Raw genomic sequence first — 19,285 nt, 5'->3', positions numbered from 1 at the left:
GCCGCATACACACGCCCGTGTATTATCATGAGCCTGTGTATGCAGCATTGAGCCTGGGGAAAAATTCAGGACAGGCCCTTTACTGACCTGGGCTCACTGGAAGCAGTGAAAGGGGCCATAGTGGCACGCACAGAACAAGGAGGTCATCGATGCAATATTTAATCACGACTCAGCTAGGTACCATGTGTATATAGCCCTACCCAGCTCCATTTGTTACAGCATATGGTCCTCTTTTGTGTTATTTCATTTGCACAGTTTTGTGTCATTTGCAAAATTATATTTTACTGTGCAAAAATAGTTTCTAAATCTATCATAGAGGCCACTAGTAACTGTGACCCAGTTTATGTGCCACTGATAACCACCCACTATCTCACTTACTTACCCACTGACACACATTGGTCCATGCATTCTCATTTTATATATCAACCATATAAGTAGCACAGTAAGAAATGATCTTGACAACTCAATATATATAAGTCCAGCAATTGTCTGGTTCAGTCTAGAACTTACCTCCGCATAGAATATAACATAGCTGAAAACTCCATATATACTATTCCTACCATTCTTGTAGGTAGGTAGATGCATGTATGTGTGTGACAACTGTCTGCAGTGTACTGTAGCATGCTAGATCATAGAATAATGGCGAGGTAATATTTATCTAATAGACGCCAAGCACTGATACAAGGTCACATGTATCCTCTGCGGGACAGAACATCACAGAACAATCTGCCTGCGGTTTGCAAAAACAGGTAGTGGTCAGAGCGCTGAGTCCTATTTTGCTGCTTTCATGAGATCAGTCGGCTGCCCTTGGCCTAACATTGTCTTCTCATTTCAGATCTTGTTCAGAGCGCAGTGATCTGTTTTTGTAGGATAAGATGATGCGGATTGCTGGGTGATATATATATCTATATGTATATATATATTTATCTATGCTCCACACTCTTTCTGGTTCATTCCTTTAAATGTATTGTCCCCCCTCCCCCTTTCTTCAGATCTCTGTGGTCTTCCTTCCTCTTCCGCAGTGTCTTGTCATGCAGACATACTATAGACATAGCTGGCCCAACTTAACGGTTTCTTGCAGGATCTCGTTTAGACACAGCATCTTCTTGACATTAGGCAGGAAGGCTCTTGTTCCATACGTTGAAGGGAATGGGTTGCTTGCGTCATCGAATTGTAAACTTCTAGAGGAAATTCATGTCATTTTTGAAGACTTGTAGTATTGTGGCTTATTGTAATGACTATAGAATCGGCAGAAGAAGGACTTTGTATAAAACCATCGGAAACCCAGCGGGACTCCATTATAGTCTAGGAGGTCCACGAATTTCCATGTGTAACTGCTTTTTAGGCAGAAGGTGTGTCCCCATGTGGAACTGAAGGATGGAACACTAGTGTGAACCTAGCGTAAGACTGGCGTATTATACACCAGTCTTCATAAAAGCCCCAGCAGATGCAGGGAATTAGTGATCTATGAAGAGGTTCCGGCCTCTTCATAAATCACCCCATGTTCCAGTTTGCGTTAGGAACTGGCGTAGATTGCCATTATTATAATATGAATGTGCAGCCCTTATTTTTTGGGCCACGACATCCCCAGTCCACTCTGCTCACTCACTTTTGCACAGTGTGGCGACTGTAGAGCAGAACAGGGGTTTCACCACACCACCATTTCATCTGGCATGCAGGGGATCAGATGCTGGGGATCAACTATCAGAACTGGAAATGTCCTGTAGCAAATCCTAACAAATATGGGCTTGCACTTCTTTGTCGGAGCTCGGTTTCCTATGGGCATCTGTCTTTGAAGTAGTTAAGCTTTTCTGGGGCAGATGTCACGCCGCCATGAGTGATGTTTCCTGTGAGTTTGGGCAGATTGTTAGATCCTGAAAGAACTTTGGCAGCATTATTGTGCATCCTCGGAGATCTGAGTCATGACCATTAAACGTGACTGAGGATGTGTTACACTTAATAGGTTTTACTTGTCCTATTTGCAGAGCGGTGGAAAAGTAATGGAGAATTCATACATAAAACTAGAATGGAGGATAAGAAGAGATTCACTTATATGTTAGCTGTTGCTTCACAATGTCACTGGCTTAAAGCAGAAATCCAGTGTGACCTTCCGAGATGTCTTGGATATATGTGAGAAGGCCGCAGGCCACCATGGATATGTAGGACAGCAAGGTTCTTCTAACCCCTTTGGCATGGCTAAGAGATTTCGATAAGTGGAGATCTGAAGCGCGTGCGATTTTGAAAGCCATTTTGCTTAGGACATATCTATATTGCATTTTGACCCCACCCATTTGACCCATTTTGAAATGCTAAAGATTGTCATTTTGATATGACCCAGGCCAGTATGTGTCAGCTTCTTCTTTTTCTTTAAGTTGGGGTATGAACTAGTAGTCTACACTATTACCTACAAAATTTTACAGGAAAAAGGGGATACCGCACAGCTTTTATTTTTAGTTTTGTTAATAGGAACCAATTTGATATAGGCCTATACAATGGGATACATTGTGGCCTTCAGCTGGACATATTTATCAGCAGATCAATGAATATACCGGTACCTCCTATGTAGGGCTCTGTATGGAATATCTGCAGCAATGGTGGGGGGTGACTATGGCAGCCAGTCACTGGCGTCCTCAGCCTCACAGGGGACCTTTAACTGGAGATCAATGGAAAGACCAAGGCCTAGCAGCAGGGACAATGGTGTGGAAAAAGCAGCAACAGGTTAACATTAGCCGAACCTGCCGATACTTGCTCAACCAACCATCTAATGTGTATGGGAACCTGCAACTCGCCACTGACATAAGATATCAGGGAAAAAGGGCAACTGGATTTTTTTTTGCCTGATCCTTTTGCTCTCAAGGCAGATAAGCTACCGCTATAGGTGTCTGACACTGGTTTACTCTACTCTACCTATTGAGAACACATGCATGCTCAGCCAAGCATGCATATGTATAGATAAGTTGGGGGGAAAACGTGACAAATGTGCCAACCTTAGAATTTTGTGCCATCTTCCAGTATGGTAATCTCTGAGCCAAGCCAAAGGTTTATTTGTAATGGTCTCAGATACAGATCTGTTCTTTTCATGTTTCTGACTACTTTTCCTTCTAAGTAAACCTCCATTAATGGAGTCCAAAGCGCCATTTCTCAAAATAATAAATTTTTCAGATATTTTATTTGTTGGTATAATCAACAGCTCATCCCCATGGTAAATGCTCTAAGCATGACCGTCACATGTCTAAAGTTGCTCTCTAGCCCAAACCTACACAATCGGGCCACCTGAATATTACGTGCACTTACAAGATGGCTTCCGAGTGCCCTTTGACTGATGTTGGTGCATACATGTGTGTATCTCAGCTACAGTATTTTTTGTTCTCAATGTCTTTGCTTCCATTTTGTAGGGCTCTGTACAGTTTTTGTAGTGCTGTTTCCTGTTCTCTTTCCCCCTTCACCACCCTCAATTTGCACTTCAGCTGTTCTAAACCACAAGGCCTCCTACAACAAAAGTAGTATAGGAAGTGGGGAGGTGGCGGCCGCCATGCAAATTTATGTGCTTGTCGGACTGTGTAGATAAATTGGTGTGAAGAATGTTAATGCCTCGTGGTTCCTAAGGTTTTAGTTTGTAAGGGCCTACTGTGAGGACAGTATATTTTGGGATGGTCACAGACAGACGCACGCAGATCTCGGCCTGCCGTCTACCTCCACACCCTCTATTTTAACATTGCTTCCAGATTGTGCCGTCTTCCAGTTTCCACGTTTCCTACCTGACTCATTCTCGGCGCTTCCTCTGCTCCAGGGCATGACTGTTCACGTCTTTGTCCGATGTCCTCTGATGCTCCCGTTATTCCATGCCTATTTCCACATTCTCCCTTCTACACCCTCGGCCATGGCTATGTGCCAGCGGAGTGCCTCCATACTGTAACAGCAGGGTTTGAGGAATGGCATGTTGTGGTTTATGTCGGACAGCTGTCATAGAGGCCATCAATAAATACATTACTTATTTCCATGGCCCGAGGAGACTTCCCACTAAACGTGTGTCATTGGAAAGCCTATAAAGCTATTTTTGGGAAAAACTAACAACCCATATGATTGCAATGATGGCCATTTTAGTCGCCACCTTGTTTCTTAGAAACTGACTACGTGAAAACTGCATAGAACAAACTTTTTCATTGTCAAGTTTGCACTGAGCAACGACTGCGTCTTTCTTTGCACTTATCTATGATTTGACATAACTACGAGAGTGGGGTTGTATTGTTTCCAATGTAACTCTTGGAAGAAGGAGCGCTTGTATCAGTGTCTATAACAGGGGTAGGGAACGTACGGCTCTCCAGCTGTTGCAAAACTACAACTCCCAGCATGCATACTTGCTCTGCTTTTCTTGGAACTCCCATGGAAGTGAATGGAGCATGTTGGGAGTTGTAGTTTCACAGCAGCTGGAGAGCCGAAGGTTCCCTACCCCTGGTGTATAAGCTACAATGTAGTTACACAGTCAAGTATTTCTAATGGGAATAGGTTATAGGAGGATGTAAGGTTTGATTTCCTTCCTAAAAATATCCCTACTTCAGATCCCCTAATGCACAGATCTTTCTACCGATCTCATTTTTGGGGGTCTAAACTTTCCCTAGACCCTTAAAAGAGATCCTGTCACCAAGTCTGAAAAGCCCAATGACCTATCTCATCTGATCGGCACTGTCACCCTGAACATTATAGTGTTTTGTTTATCCAAATCTTTTCAGCCATTCCAAAGATATAAGTCATGTTAGTGTTGATGCAAATTAGAGTATATTAGCCAAGTGGGCGGTAACAAGAGGTTTTATTTGGCAGTGTTTCTGCCCTCTTGGCTAGTCACATCCCAAATTACATCAGCACTAAAAGGGCTTAGATCTTTGGAATAACTGAACAGATTTGGATAAACAAAATGCTCAGGGTGACAGTACCTTTCAGATGATGTACAGTATATTATTGGGATTCTCTTCAAGGCTACTTAGAATTTCTACAATAATAAAAGAAAGAGTACTTGTCTTATTAGTCCCATGCCTGTCTTGTTTCAATTCTTCCAGGGTCACCTGCACCAGCATTGACTTGTTGACATGTGACCAATGAAATTAGGATAAGTCAACATCGTAGAGGTTACACGTCGGAGTCAACATACCTTCGATGCAGCAGGAACAGGGATTTTTTTTTTATTTTTTATTTTTTTTTATATTACTACTTACAAGGAAGATGGGGAAGGTGTTGAGGGTGCCAGTATCAAAATCAGGAAGGCAAGGGAACTCTGGAGACTCCTACAACCTAGGTGTAACATGCTATTATGTGCGTGTTATTGGTTTATCCCTTCTTTCTGTTGCTACCAAGCTTGTTTGTACATCTAATAACCTTCATCCACCTCCCTTGGTTACCTAAACACTGGGCACCTTGCAGACTAATGCATTAGTGATAAGAAGCTGTGTGTGGCACGGGTGTCATTGAGGAATGTTTAGTAGATACATACGCTCTGCTTCTAGAGGTAAAATATATGTAACATTCTCTTTTTATTCCACAGTTATCGAGGACACCCAACCATACGGTGTCACCATGACCGACATGATCAGGGATGCGGGGGTGAAGCAGCCCCTACCTACCAGGGGCGTGGGTGATAAGCCAGCTACAGATTTTGGATACGTGGGAATAGATGCCATTTTGGAACAGATGAGAAAAAAGGCTATGAAGCAAGGTTTCGAGCTGAACATCATGGTGGTCGGTATGTACCTAGACCCGCTGCTTTGTTTTGATACGGTCGACTTATTTCCTGATGCCTGTACTCCGCACCTGATTCATTGCATAAGACAAACTGTAGAATACGGTTGACTTGTGCTGCCGCTGCAGATTTGTATACAGATCAGCGTGTCGTCTGCACATTCACTATATCTTACAAATTTGCGCTTCCCATCTTTTCCCACCTGAGTCCAATACACTTCTATGGTGTTCCTCAGTGTTACACATAGAGGTCATTTTTTTGTATCATGCTGACCTGGACATGCATGGAGCGGCGTCTGTTTTGGACCACAAACCTATTTTAATACGCAAACCATTACTATAAGATGACCACTTGAATGATAACATTAAAGGGATTGTTCTTGGGTGTTTCTTTTTAAAGGTAGGTTTTGATGTGTATGGAGTAAAAACCTTACCCCTTCTGCTTCAGTGCCAACGTTTCCTCAGTTCCTCATCAAGCTCTGTTTTTCATGCTACAACAATATGTCACGTGTGAGCTATGCCGCCAGTCAGTGGTCATAGTAGTGGAGATACGTCACTGCTGTAGCCAGTTATAGAGTCACGTGTCACACTTCAACACATCATCATTTGAGCAGGAAGAACTGATGCTTGGGCACTAAAGTTTCATGAGTCGGACCACCCCTTTCACCATGCAGGAGGTCCCAGCATAACCATATATTATCCTTTGGTTTTTAATAGACATGATGCAATATCTCGTTTCCCCTGTGGTGGCACTGCAAGGAAATTGAACACTTGCTGCAGATCCAAAGGTGGACATCCCCCTTTAAAGAGGATTTGTCTGCTCCCGTAACATGTCTGTTTTAGTCAATACTTATAATTTCCATTAAATAACAATTGAAGAGTAAACTCTGCCTTGTGCCAATCCTTTGTTCATCCCCCTGGAAATGTGTGAATAAACGCTCTGTTGGCTCTTACCCTGCACAGTCTGACATGTTTACCAGGGGAGTCATCGCACCAGGCCAGACTTTATAAGGGACTCTTAAAACATTATTCCCATCTTATCCTTTCACAGTTTAGTGGTCGGGTGCGGCAAAGCTTTCGATGCAATTTCCATAACTTCTATAGAGATCATTGAGAGTTACAGAAATGGAGTAGTGCACTTTGCTATGCTGTTTCTGTAATGCCTGTTTACCTCTATGGAAGTTATGGAGATGGCGTAGAACAGGGGTCGGGAACCTATGGCTCTTTTGATGGCTGCATTTGACTCAGAGATAGGGGTGTAACTACCGGGCCGCGGGCCCCACAAGCACTATTATACTTAGGGGGTCTTTTTGGACACCTGAGTTTAATGAAAAGAGGCCCAGGAGAGGTAAGAGAACATAAAAAAAAAAAACAGTGTTACTTACTGCTCCGGGCAGGCTTCGGGCCTACTTGCGCGACGTCCCAGATGTCACATGACCAGGGCCTGTATCACGACGGGTCATATAATGTCCCGGAGGTTATTGAAGGTGGCTGACAGCGGCGGAGAGTGCAGCGGAGCCAGGGAGAGGTAAGTAACAGTGTTTTTTATGTTTGTATCCCTCCCTTGGGTCTCCGATTATTATACTCTGGGGTCCGAAAAGACCCCAGAGTATAATAATTGTTCATGGGTGTCCACAATGGAACATAATACTGTGTGCAGGGACTACTATGGGGCATAATAGTGCGTGCAGGAATGGGGGGTTGGTATTATGGCTCTCATGGAATTACATTTTAAAATATGTGGTGTTCATGGCTCTCTCAGCCAAAAAGGTTCACGACCCCTGGTGTAGAACAACCCTCTTTGGCTTTTTCTGTGACTCCTGACCTTGTGGGAGAGAGAATAAGCCCCATGTTCCCATTTTGGCCAAGATTGGAATACCTCTTTAAAGGAGGCACTCTTCCGTGATCAACTATAGCCTTGTCCTGAGAATGCAGATACAGTTGACTATTCATGATGAGACTTTTTAGCTACCTGACCGACCATTCACCAGGAGCACATAAGACAGCAGCAGCTCGGAGGCCCCCACGAGAGAAAAACTGCACTTTTCTTTTTCAGAAGTTTCTTTGGATAGGCGGCCTCTGTATGAGTACAGGGGAGTGTAGCCAAATTGTGAGATGAATGAAAAGGAGGGCATCTGTAGTGAGAGTAGCCCAGTGCCCTTCTACCTGTCACCCTTATGCATGCCTGACTTACCAGAGTCACCTCAGGTCTGCAACTCACAAGGCTCAGGGACCTTTGCACAGGCCGGAGCGATGCAATGACATCACCATGTTTGTCTCTGCCATACGCCTGTGCGTGCAGTGGCTATCTTCTCAATGCTGGCCTATATTCCCCCATTTGTCCTCATGTGACCTATATCGGAAGATACTTCCAATAGACTGCTGCTAATTTGACAGCTGCAATTGAATAGAGAAAAGCCAAAATGGTGACCACAACTTAATAGAGAAAATACTATCTCGTATGTAAAACAAACATAATTACCAAACTTTGGCTGCGACTCTACATTCTGTTCTCCTAACATGTTATATGTGTTTTGGAATTTGGATATTATGGTCTGTCCTTAGGATATCCCATACGGTAAAAACCATCTTCATGGTGATGCTTTTGTTGTTACTGCAGTTCAGCTCCTATTGAAGTCAATAAAAGATGAGTTCCTGTGCAGGGCACCTTGCCATTACACAGGATCCTGAGACAACTGCTTCTGGCCCTGTACAGTATGGGTGCTGGAAGCGACCTCATACAGCTGGTCGGCGCATGGGTCTCAGTCAGCCTCCCACCAATCAGATATGTACAGTCCTATGAAATCCAAATCCTTGGTCAACCCCTTTAAGCTGGAAGTGTATGTAAGCAGAATGCATACTACTTTCTAGGGTTGCTTGATATGTAAGGTTATGACCAATATTGAGAAAGGTTCCTCATTGTCAGAGATTTAGAGCAACATTGATATAGTCACATCCAGTCAGCAGCAGGTTTGTCCTTGAAATTATCCTGGGACTTCCCGCTTGGGAAGGTGGAGAGAGAGCTGCTTCAGTCACAGTTATGACCTACAGTACTTCTGTGGAGTACTCGAGCTAGTAAGCAAAAGTAACCACAAAATTCATTTTGTTTTTAATCCACAAAGTAAAATACTACGTATAGTAGTCTCATAATCTCAAGTCAATATACAAACACATACTTGCCAACTCTCTCAAGATGTCCGGGAGACTCCATCAAAAAGGTGACCTCACAGCATCCCATTTATTTTGCATCCATGCCATCCTATCTCACCTTGCCATTGTCTCTAACTCTATACGCTGTCCATTCGGGATTGCTGTTAAGTTACTAACAGACTAAAATTCTGTGGCAATCAATGTAAATTGTTCAATTAATCATGATTTTGGTTTGGGGTTCTAATCGCCCAACCCTACCTTGCACACCCTCATACGGTGCGAGGCTTGGCAAACAAAGGGCATGGCTGCCGAAGCGTTCTGGGTCTACTAGAGGTCAACGTGGGAAAGTTGGCAAGTATCATTAACAGTAATATTTTTTTTGTCATTTTTTTTCCAGGTCAGAGCGGTCTCGGAAAATCCACATTAATAAACACCCTCTTCAAATCCAAGGTCAGCCGGAAATCCGTGCAACCCACAGCCGAGGAACGAATCCCCAAAACCATAGAAATTAAAAGCATCACTCACGGTGAGATTTCTGTTGGGGTTTAGGTAATAGGGTGCACAAAAATAATTTCATATAGAATAATTTTCACCTTTTACTATTCACCTATGTAAATATATTAAGGATACAGATCTGCATATTGTCCTGTGTGTAGTGAAGCCAGTTATTATATGATTTTTTGGAATTTGACTCTTTTAGGGGAGTAGTCAGGCCTCTGCAATATCGTACTATTTTTCAACAATTTACTGAACTAATATAATGGGATTTTCTTCCAGACATTGAAGAGAAAGGAGTGCGGATGAAACTGACGGTTATTGACACTCCCGGATTTGGAGACCACATAAATAATGAGAACTGGTAATGTACTAAATGTGCAAATACTACATCTCAATGTGTGCAAGGTGTCATATTAGAAACTACTACATGAAAAGCTGGATAACATTGTCAGTGCTCTGCTATACTCATCTAATAATAATATTAATCATAAGTTACATCTTGTTTAGGAGCCAGAGCTGTATTCTTAATTCTGCTAGATAATTATCCAGTATGTTAACCTAGCTCTTACAACGCATTGCTGCCTGTCTGAGCTCAGTATAGTGCCTAGTGTAAAAGCCAAGATCTTAAACCATGAGAGAATGCTGGGCGATTTATCCTTAGAAACCGACAGAATTGTGAATAATACATTACAGGCTGTAATTCAGCGGTGGTTGCTAAGATATGCCATTGCTTTATAATAATCTGTGGGGGTGGGATGCCATAGACCCCCATGAAAATGAATTGGGCGCAGCACTTTTGGCCCGGTCCAGTTTTTTCCTGCAGAGAGGAACCCCAGTCACCTGCTGTGCTAGGGTATCAGATTAGTTTGGGGTCCGGCACCGATCAGCTGTGTGCCAGTTATGCTGCCAGAATCAGTTCTGCTCCTGCTCACGTGAATAGGAGCAGAGCTGCAGTTCCTGGCACCGCTGCTACAGTATATGGAGGTCCATATAATGTAACAGTGGCACTGGGAGTTGCAACTAAACTTCCATTCACTTAAATAGGGGCAAAGATGATTCTGGCATACAGCTGATCGCCTCTGGACCCTGACCAATCTCTTATTGATGACCTACTCTGTGGGTACGTCATCACTTTCCAGCTTTGCTAGGTACTTTGACGGTCAAGCTGATCTTCCTTTAAATATATCTGTATAGCAGGAGGCTTGTCCCTGACATGACAAGCAGTTGTTGATCCTTATTGCTGTCCACCCTTAAGTAAAAACACTGGAGATCGTGATTATTCTACGTATAATCTGCATTGTAACTATATTATTCCCTTTCTTGTCTTCGTAGCTGGCTGCCTATTATGAAGTTCATTAATGACCAATATGAGAAGTATCTACAGGAGGAGCTGAATATCAACCGCAAGAAGCGGATTCCTGATTCCCGGGTCCACTGCTGTATATACTTCATCCCAGCTACAGGACACTCGTAAGTGCCTGAGGTTTTCAGTCCTAACCTAAGCATTAGACTCTGGTCACACCTGTGTTGGTTTTCTCCTTGTTCTACTCAATTATTTTTATTTTGCAATATATATTGTAGTGGTCAGATGCGGCCATGCACTTTATTAATGATCAATACATGCAAATAGGTTGTATGGATGAGGGATTTTATTTAAAGGGCGTCTGTCAACAGAACCCACGTTAGGTTAGAGTCGCCTCGTTCCAACTATGTCTTCCTCTTGTTAATCGGTGCCTCCTTTGTCCAGATTTCGCCACTTGATACAGAAATGAGCTCATTGAGGGCCACAGCAATACCTATATCACTCCAAAGAGCTCATCTGCATATTGACAAAAACACAATGTTGCATTCACACGGAGGAAAATGGTGCTGAATTTGGTGTGGAATCCACAGCAGATTCAGCATTGAAAAAAAGCCTCCCATTGACTTCAATGGGTTCTTTTTTCTGCAAAGGTACCCATTGAAGTCAATGGGAGGCTTTTTTTTTTTTTTTTCAGTGCTGAATCTGACGCGGATTCCACACCAAATTCCAGATGACCCTGATATATCAATCTGCAAGACTGAATTGTTAACCTAGGTTCAGGTGACAGACTCCTTTAAAAGATATACTCTGGTTTCTCTTCAGACCGAATAAATCTTTCGCCTTTTACTAAAGATTTCCGTGGAGAGGAACAATTATGAGTTTCTGATAATTTTTTGATGCCTGGCGCTCGCTGGGCTCCCAAAAAAAAAAAAAAAAAGACTCCTTTAAAAGAGAACCAGTCATGTCGACCGTGATCCTATTTGCAGGCAGCATGTTACAGAGCAGGAGATGCTGAGCAGATCAGTTATATAGTTAGAAAAAAATTAGTATAGCTTGAAATTTATTCATGTGATCCTTGGCTCATTCATGGCTTAGGAGTCCAGTGGGCGGACCTACTCAGTGACAGCTACTGTATTTCTGTATGTGCACTTAAAGGGAGTCTGTCACCTGGGTGGCGCATGTTAAATCAGCAACCCAAGGTAGGTAGGAAGGTAACGCTTTTATCCCCTGAGAATTTGCGCCTCCATAACCGAGAGATCCATTTATTACACAATATGCAAATGAGCAGTCTGGTGCACCGAGGGTCACTCTGTAGCTCCTAAGTGCTCTAATATGCTCTACTCCCCCTTCCCTTCCGTGAGTGACAGGGCCAGGCACGATTTCAGCATAGCTTTCTGGAAGGAGAGTGGGAAAGCTTGCCTGGACACTGTGGGGTAACAGTTTTGAGAAAATGAGCCGCCCCTTGGGTCTCTGGAGTTCTAATTTGCTTATTGTGAAATAAATTAATATTTTGGCAATTGAAGCAGAAATTTTCTTGCATTACATTTAGGTGTGCTTGACCTACTGTGCTGCTGGCTTAATATGCTTCACCCTGGTGACAGACTCCCTCTAAACAGAAAAACTGTCAATCACTAAATAAGACCACCCACTTGCCAATTAAGGTCAAAGTCAGCAAATCTGTAGCCACAAGAGAATTCATAAGTTCACCTGACCCAGATAAGAATACTACAGTACATGGTATGTGGCTATTAAAATCGGCAAAGATGTGGCCTGCTATGGACTGCGTCTGGTATAGCTCTGTTTCTGACCCTATATACATTCCCCTAATTTATTGGATTATTGTAGACTAAGACGTGTTTTGTCATCCCGTAAATCTGCAGTATAAACTTGTGCGTTGCGTCTTTACTGTCTCAGGGACTACTTTGGGCAGATTGGGATTTGTTGGCTGTATGTTGAGCCTAGCACATATTTCTGCTCCACATAGCTGGCATTCTACTAATGTGTCTGTCTCCGCCATGTGTTCCTTCTAGTCTGTTCCTTTCATATATTTCTCCAAGTCCATTCCCTTCGAATAACATTCATACTGCGGTTTTATATAAAGCGGGATAAATGTGGCATTTACAGGGTGGGCTGTATAAAAAGTAGTGCTAGGAAAAGTTAGTCTGGTTACAGTAGTTCACATTGTAAGTGTATGGGACCTAAGTGCTGAAAAGAAAGTCTAATGCAGGGTTAAAGTAAAGCGCCGCTTTGTAGGATATATAGTTATTACACTGTGAGCAAGTCGTATAAATCCTGGAAAGCCCCTTTAATATTGCTGACCTATTTTTAAGATATACACCAATGCCCCAGGACCCCCACAGATCAGCTGACTAAAGAGGCGGTGGAAGATGAGGAGGATAATGTATGGCACTGTGTGTGGTATTCCGTGAAGAGGTCGCAGAGCCCGCTCAAATCTTGCAGTATCTTCCACCAGCTGATCTGTGGGGGTGCTGGGTGTTGTCCTATCCCAAGACCCAGAAGATACCATTAACAACGTCTTCAGCTTGGACGTTCTGTTATAGGGAATTGGTTAACGCAAAGTGATGCTGTAATTTCCCTTTAAGAACCGATCCAGGCCACTTCCTTATGGGGTTAAAGGGGTTTTCCATTTCTATGGAAATGAAGCATTAATCATTGTATAAGAAGTTAGGCAATTTTCTTGACGTAATGTTTCAAGCGATCGCTGTCAGCCAGTGGGATCACTTTTTACTTTAACCCCAGAGGCTAAAAACCAGTTCAGACACGGTATATATATATTTCCATACAGCGGAGCGCCTGCTATATCCAGTCTTGGCAATCCTCTGTTCGATAAATATGCTGAATGGACTTCAGGCTGATACAATTTCTACATTGCAGCAAGCTATCCGGATGGAAGAGATTTGTTCTGCTGATGGATTGTCTAGACTGGATCCACTTGTAGCAAACGCTCAGCTGTGAGAAGCTGGAGGTCTCTGCGGATTTAGGCCGTGGACATACACAAGGATGAAGATTGAACAAACACAGTAAAGTGAAAAATTGCACAATTTATGATGCTACAATGAGGTTGTGCAAAACTCAGAAAAAAACCTTTTAGGCAAATCTGCAGGAAATAACACCTGGAAAAAGCTTCCCATTCATATCCATAGGAAGTCTACGTCCTCGTTCACATGATTTCTAGGTTTCCACAGTCACATTTTAGCCAATTGCGTTCCACATTCAGTTGTTTGCCGTCTGGTATGTTGTTATAGCCGCGTTTACACAGCTGAAAATGCTGCGGTAGAAAAACTATTACACCCTGTACAAAAAACCTACAAAAACATCCTGCTAGAAAAATTCTTTAAGGGTAGGTTCACATGACATAGCCATCAAGAATTTTTCTAGCAGGATGTTTTTGTAGGTTTGTTTGTTTTTTTTAAAGGAAAAGGTTAAGAACATGTAAAATAAGCAGCGGCCTCGGTGATCCCCCTCTATTGCCTTTCCGACACTTCGTGGTCCTGTCTCAAAATACAGGAGATGCCCGGTCGGGCCGGTCATTGTGACCAGTAATTGAGCAGGCATATCCCGCCAGTATTGTCCAGTCCGTGTCGCCTCCTTTACAACAGGAGCCGTCCTAGCAGCAGTGGGTAAACCATACACCCTATGGCTGGTCTTCCAGGTTTGTGGCCTTAAAGGGACTTTCTGGCCCCAATAGTCTTCACAGGATCGATGATAAGCCGACTCCCAGGTGCCCCATTGTTCAGCTAATCCGGCTGCCTCTGGGTGCTTGAGGCTACTGCTATGGATAGGGCTGTAATAGGACCAGAGCTTCAGCCCCATCCACTGTATAGCGGTAGTGGCAGGTACTAAATAAAAGCAAAGCTGCTTCCGTCATCCTGAGACATTCAGATCAGCTGCTTGGTGCGGAGTCCAAGTGTCAGGATCTCAGCAGTCAGATACTATCCTAAGGTTAGGTCATCTGTATCAACATGCTGTTACGGCAGGAAGTCCCCCTTTAAGGTTGGAATCACACATGCTGATATGATGCTGGTTTTCTTGTTTTTTTGAGCCAAGATTCAAAAGGAATGGGGATTACATTTCTTTATATAATGGAGGACTTTTACTTCTTACCCCTTGAAGCATTTGGCTTAAAAACTGCATCAAAAACTGCAAGTGTGTTTCCTGCCTAATACAGCTATCGCATTTGATGCTTTTGTAAATGGTGAGGGATCATGATGGCATCCTTCACTGTAGTCCATCTCCTCTCTTCATTTACAGAATACATGTGGCTGCTCGCTAAAGAGTGTAATATATATAAAATGTGTGCGTGTGTAGAATGCTTTGGGTGACCACATTGTGGCTAAAAACCTTCCTGTACAACCTGATGACGTTGTTTCCATCTACCTAGTGCCAGCTACAAGTGTCTGCACTCCTCTATTTGCACCAAATAACACTTAGGGGTGTGGATGCAGTTTGCTATATACAATAAGTAGAGCACCCCCTAGGGGTCTGTGTGCAGGGGTGAACATGACCCTTTCGCCGCCCGAGGCGAACGACAGAAAGCCCCCCCCCCCCTGGAGGGGGCATGGCACATGGAAGGGGCGGGGTTTAGCGAAGGGGAGGGGCTTACCACCGTTCGCAGGCAGAGGACCTGCTCTCTGCGTGAGGGGAGGTCGCTGGAGCAGCGCTGCTCCAGTGGCCTCCCCAATCCACCGCTCGGTGCTAAGCCAGTCCAGGACAGCTTGTCCTGGACTGGCTTAGGTAAGTAAAAATGCCGCCCTCCCTGGGGCCCTGGCATAGCGCCGCCTGAAGCGGTTGCTTCAGGTCGCCTCATGGGAGGTGCGGCGCTGTCTGTGTGTCTAGTTGACAATATGTCTCCTGGTTTCTTTGATACAGTTTGTCCAGCACACGATGAGTTAAATAGGATGTGGTGTAAAGCTGCCATTGTGCGGTGGTTGTTGGCCTTCTTGGCACTGCATATATACTGTCTAATCGAAAAATACAGATCTTTCCTAAGATGACAAACTATAGTACTCGGCTTTTTGTCTCTGCTACAACAAGGGTTAACACTTGGCTCACTTACAGCTATGAATCAACCCCTAAGGGGAATTTTAAGGGAAAAGTTTTCTTGAGCTGCATGGATTGATTTTATCTGCGTCACCTGAAGACACTGTTCTATGTTCTGTGACTTTATAGCCTGTAGAAAGAAGATTTAAAGATCTTATTCATCTGTCTTGAAACTATTTTTATAGACTCCGGCCTTTGGACATTGAATTCATGAGACGTCTGAGCAAGGTGGTGAACATTGTGCCAGTCATTGCCAAAGCGGACACCTTAACCCTAGAAGAGAGAGATTATTTCAAGCAGAGAGTAAGTTTCTATCCTTGTAGATGAGCACAGATGGGGTCATCATTGTGTATGGCCTGTGGGAGGGCAAACATGCACACAGGTTATGGTATTTGTCATATAACATAGCATATTAGATGTTTTGTGTAATCTGGTATTATAGTCCAGCTCCATTAAAGTGAATAGAACTGGGCTGCAGTACCAAAGACAACCTGTGGATAAGTGAGGCACTGTTGTTTGTATACTCTCCCTCCGGGTACTCCGGTTTCCTCCCACACTCCAAAGACATACTGATGGGGAATGTAGATTGTGAGCTCTATATGGGACAGTGACTGTCAATGGCTGTAAGGCTTGTGAAGCAGAAGCGACACTTGCCCAGCCACCACTGTCACTTGTTTCCCGAAATGCCGTACCCTAGCCAATGAGCTATTTAAGGCTCTGCAGTCTGTTCGTTGTTTACATGACTCGAGATTACATTATAGACCTAGTGGTGATGCAGGGAATTACAGCTTTGTCCCATTCATTTGGATGGAATGACGTTGTAATACCCTACACCACATCCAAATGAATTTCTATCCCTTTGCCTACAGATGGTTTTAAAGAAACCCCACCATATCCTTTAAAGGGGTTGGCCATGATTAGAAAGAGGGTTTCTTCATTTCTCCCTCCAGTTCTTATCCATTGGTTGTGTTTGGAGTTACAGTTCAAATTAATGGGCCTGAGAGGCAACACAGATCCTTCTTCTAATAATGCACCGCCCCTTTAAGACCATCAATCTTTTATGTAGAGGTTGCAGTTTCATCCGATGAAGAGGTGGTGAGTATGGGGGTCATCATTGCAGTTGGACCTGTTAAGTTTTGGCGTGCCTGAACTTGATGCAGCAGTAGATGGCCCAGGGCTAGATATTTTTTGACTGTGGCCTCTTTCCGTATTCCCATTAAAGGAGTTTATCATTGTTTTTAAATTGATGTTCTAGCCGTAAGATAAGACATCTATTATAGTTGACAGGGTCAGACTGTTGGGATCCCCCAGATCAGCTATTTCCCATATGAGCTCCAGTTCTTTTAATAGCATTGGTTGTACTGCAGTCTTGTGTCCCCTTCAAGTCTATGGAAGCCTGTCTGCTGTACTTGTTGCAGCCACTATTAAAAGTACAGCAATTGAGCACTGCAGCTGATCTGTAGGGGTCCTGACAGTCGAACGCTCAACAATAAAATATTTATGTCTCATCTTATTTTGAAAAGCAGTGTTGGCCGAGCATGCATGTTTACTGGGGCTGTCAGGTGCCATAGCTGGGGGTCCTGATACTGATATGCTCCTATGCTTTCTGATGTTCTTGGTAACAAAAGCATTTACCAAGTCCTGTCTGTGACTTCCTGTGTGCAATACTCTATAATTCTGTTCTGATTCTCTCCATCCCCCATAGATCCGTGCTGATCTCCAGAACAATGGGATAGATATTTATCCACAGAAAGAGTTTGATGAAGACGCAGAAGACAGGCTGGTGAATGAGAAGATCAGAGTAAGTAGCCGGAATGGCCTCGCTGACCTGGATCGGCATTGTCTGTACAATGGACACTTGATACATCATTGTTTGCATTGTCAGTCATACTGTTTTGGTTGGGAGTGCTACATTGTGCCAGCAGACCAGAAAAGACTGTGCAGTCCTGAACTTAGAGGAAGACTAAGTATAAGCGCCCTGCAGTTCTGTGCTTAGCACTGTGGTCTAGCAGCCCTGGGGTCCTGAGTTTTCCATATGGCAGACGGATAACGTCACTAAATCATGTATCTTTCTAAGCTATTTGTCCTCAGATAAGCATCTTACCCAGAATGGGATGTCATACTGTGAAGGTTTTTAGTGCCAAAACTAATAGCACTAAATCTGGCACCAGGGCGCATACATGCTTCAGGTACTATAGACACACTGCATCGATGTCTTAACTGACTACCACATGTGACTTCTAAAACCTGTGATTGGAAGGCCGCTTGACTTCACCACACTTGTATTGGAAACCGATCGCCACAGAGGATCGGGGCCCTGCAGCATTAAAGACATGCCAGTGTAACTTATGGGGCGAGGGGGCAGGAAAATCCCTTTAATTTCAGGAAGCTTGCATTTACTGTTATATCACTTTAACCAACCGCATTTCAATTTCTTTTTTTTAGGAAATGATTCCATTTGCTGTGGTCGGCAGTGATCAAGAATACCAAATCAATGGCAGGAGGATACTGGGCCGGAAAACAAAGTGGGGTACCATTGAAGGTGAGGTAGAAAGCGTGAAAAGGTCTCATATTGTGATGCTGGTCAAGCACTTCAAATGGCTGAATACTCCTTCAACTGACTTCTGTCTTTCCCAAACCGATTCCTATGCACATGCACACTTGGCTCACCCAAGTATGCATATGTTGTAATAGAAGAGGGCAAGGCTCAGAGGAGCTGATCTTCAATTGCAGACAAGGCAATAAAGGGAAGATCCTTCTGCACCCAGATGCCTTAAAGCCAGAAAATGGTTTGTAATGAGGGAAAGTGCTTGTTTATTTGGGACACTTGAGATGCATGACCCTTTGTCATGCATCCTACAGTCTCTGTAGCACAAAGTCATGCCTTAGAAATAGTAAGACACTGTTTTATTTTGCCATGCATGAAATGAAGGAAGCACAAGGAAGTCATGCGCTGCGGCCGAAGAATGGAAGGCGCTCCTATTAGTTTTGACATGTTTATTGTAGCTATCCCCTATAGTGTATTTCTGCACAAACCTCACCTATATAGGGGTATGTCCCATATAGACTTCTGTGTAAAAACATCACTATATTTGTATTGTACTGGTGCAGAGTTATGTTGTCTTCTAGAGCGGCATTCACAATTCTGCTCTCTGACTTTGGAAACCTCAAGAAGCTTCTCATCAGATACAGTCCTAGCCAGTTTGCTAAGCTCCTATGTTACAGGGTGGTAGGACATGTTTAATACATCAGATAGCTGTGCAGTGCCTGATATCGGCAGAACAAGTTTACACGCTACGGTTCTGTTCACATGTCACAGATTTCAGTGAAGATTTGCACCGAAATAGCAACATGAGAATAGCATTACTGCAACTTGTTTACATGCAACAGAAAATGTCCGTGCAGGTTTTTGGTGCCACCATGGATAGCATGGTAGCATGCAACATATTATGTGTCATACATCGGTGGCACAATCCAAGGGCCAGCCTAATATTTCTGCTGAAGAAATGCACGTCGGGTATTAGGCAACAGCTACACGGCGAC

General features: G+C 43.6%; 1 protein-coding gene and 1 non-coding gene across 5 annotated transcripts in view; both read left to right on the top strand.

Annotated features, from left to right (window-relative positions):
- Window positions 1–19,285, top strand: part of SEPTIN9 (septin 9) — a 190,043-nt gene that overhangs the window by 164,590 nt on the left and 6,168 nt on the right. For all 4 annotated transcript variants that reach the window (XM_075277384.1, XM_075277386.1, XM_075277385.1 and 1 more), the window contains 7 exons: window positions 5,537–5,734; window positions 9,278–9,406; window positions 9,658–9,739; window positions 10,711–10,848; window positions 15,928–16,045; window positions 17,448–17,543; window positions 18,188–18,284. In XM_075277384.1, coding sequence (XP_075133485.1) covers window positions 5,537–5,734; window positions 9,278–9,406; window positions 9,658–9,739; window positions 10,711–10,848; window positions 15,928–16,045; window positions 17,448–17,543; window positions 18,188–18,284 — 858 coding nt within the window. The remainder of the gene's footprint in view (window positions 1–5,536; window positions 5,735–9,277; window positions 9,407–9,657; window positions 9,740–10,710; window positions 10,849–15,927; window positions 16,046–17,447; window positions 17,544–18,187; window positions 18,285–19,285) is intronic.
- LOC142210934 (U5 spliceosomal RNA) lies at window positions 11,484–11,598 on the top strand. Its single transcript, XR_012717040.1, has one exon. It is a non-coding gene; the product is annotated as a U5 spliceosomal RNA (small nuclear RNA).

The sequence above is a fragment of the Leptodactylus fuscus genome, chromosome 6 (genome assembly GCF_031893055.1).
Source record: "Leptodactylus fuscus isolate aLepFus1 chromosome 6, aLepFus1.hap2, whole genome shotgun sequence".
Taxonomy (NCBI): domain Eukaryota; kingdom Metazoa; phylum Chordata; class Amphibia; order Anura; family Leptodactylidae; genus Leptodactylus; species Leptodactylus fuscus.
The sequence above is the reverse complement of the archived record's forward strand: the minus strand, read 5'-3'. Positions and strand labels throughout refer to the sequence as shown.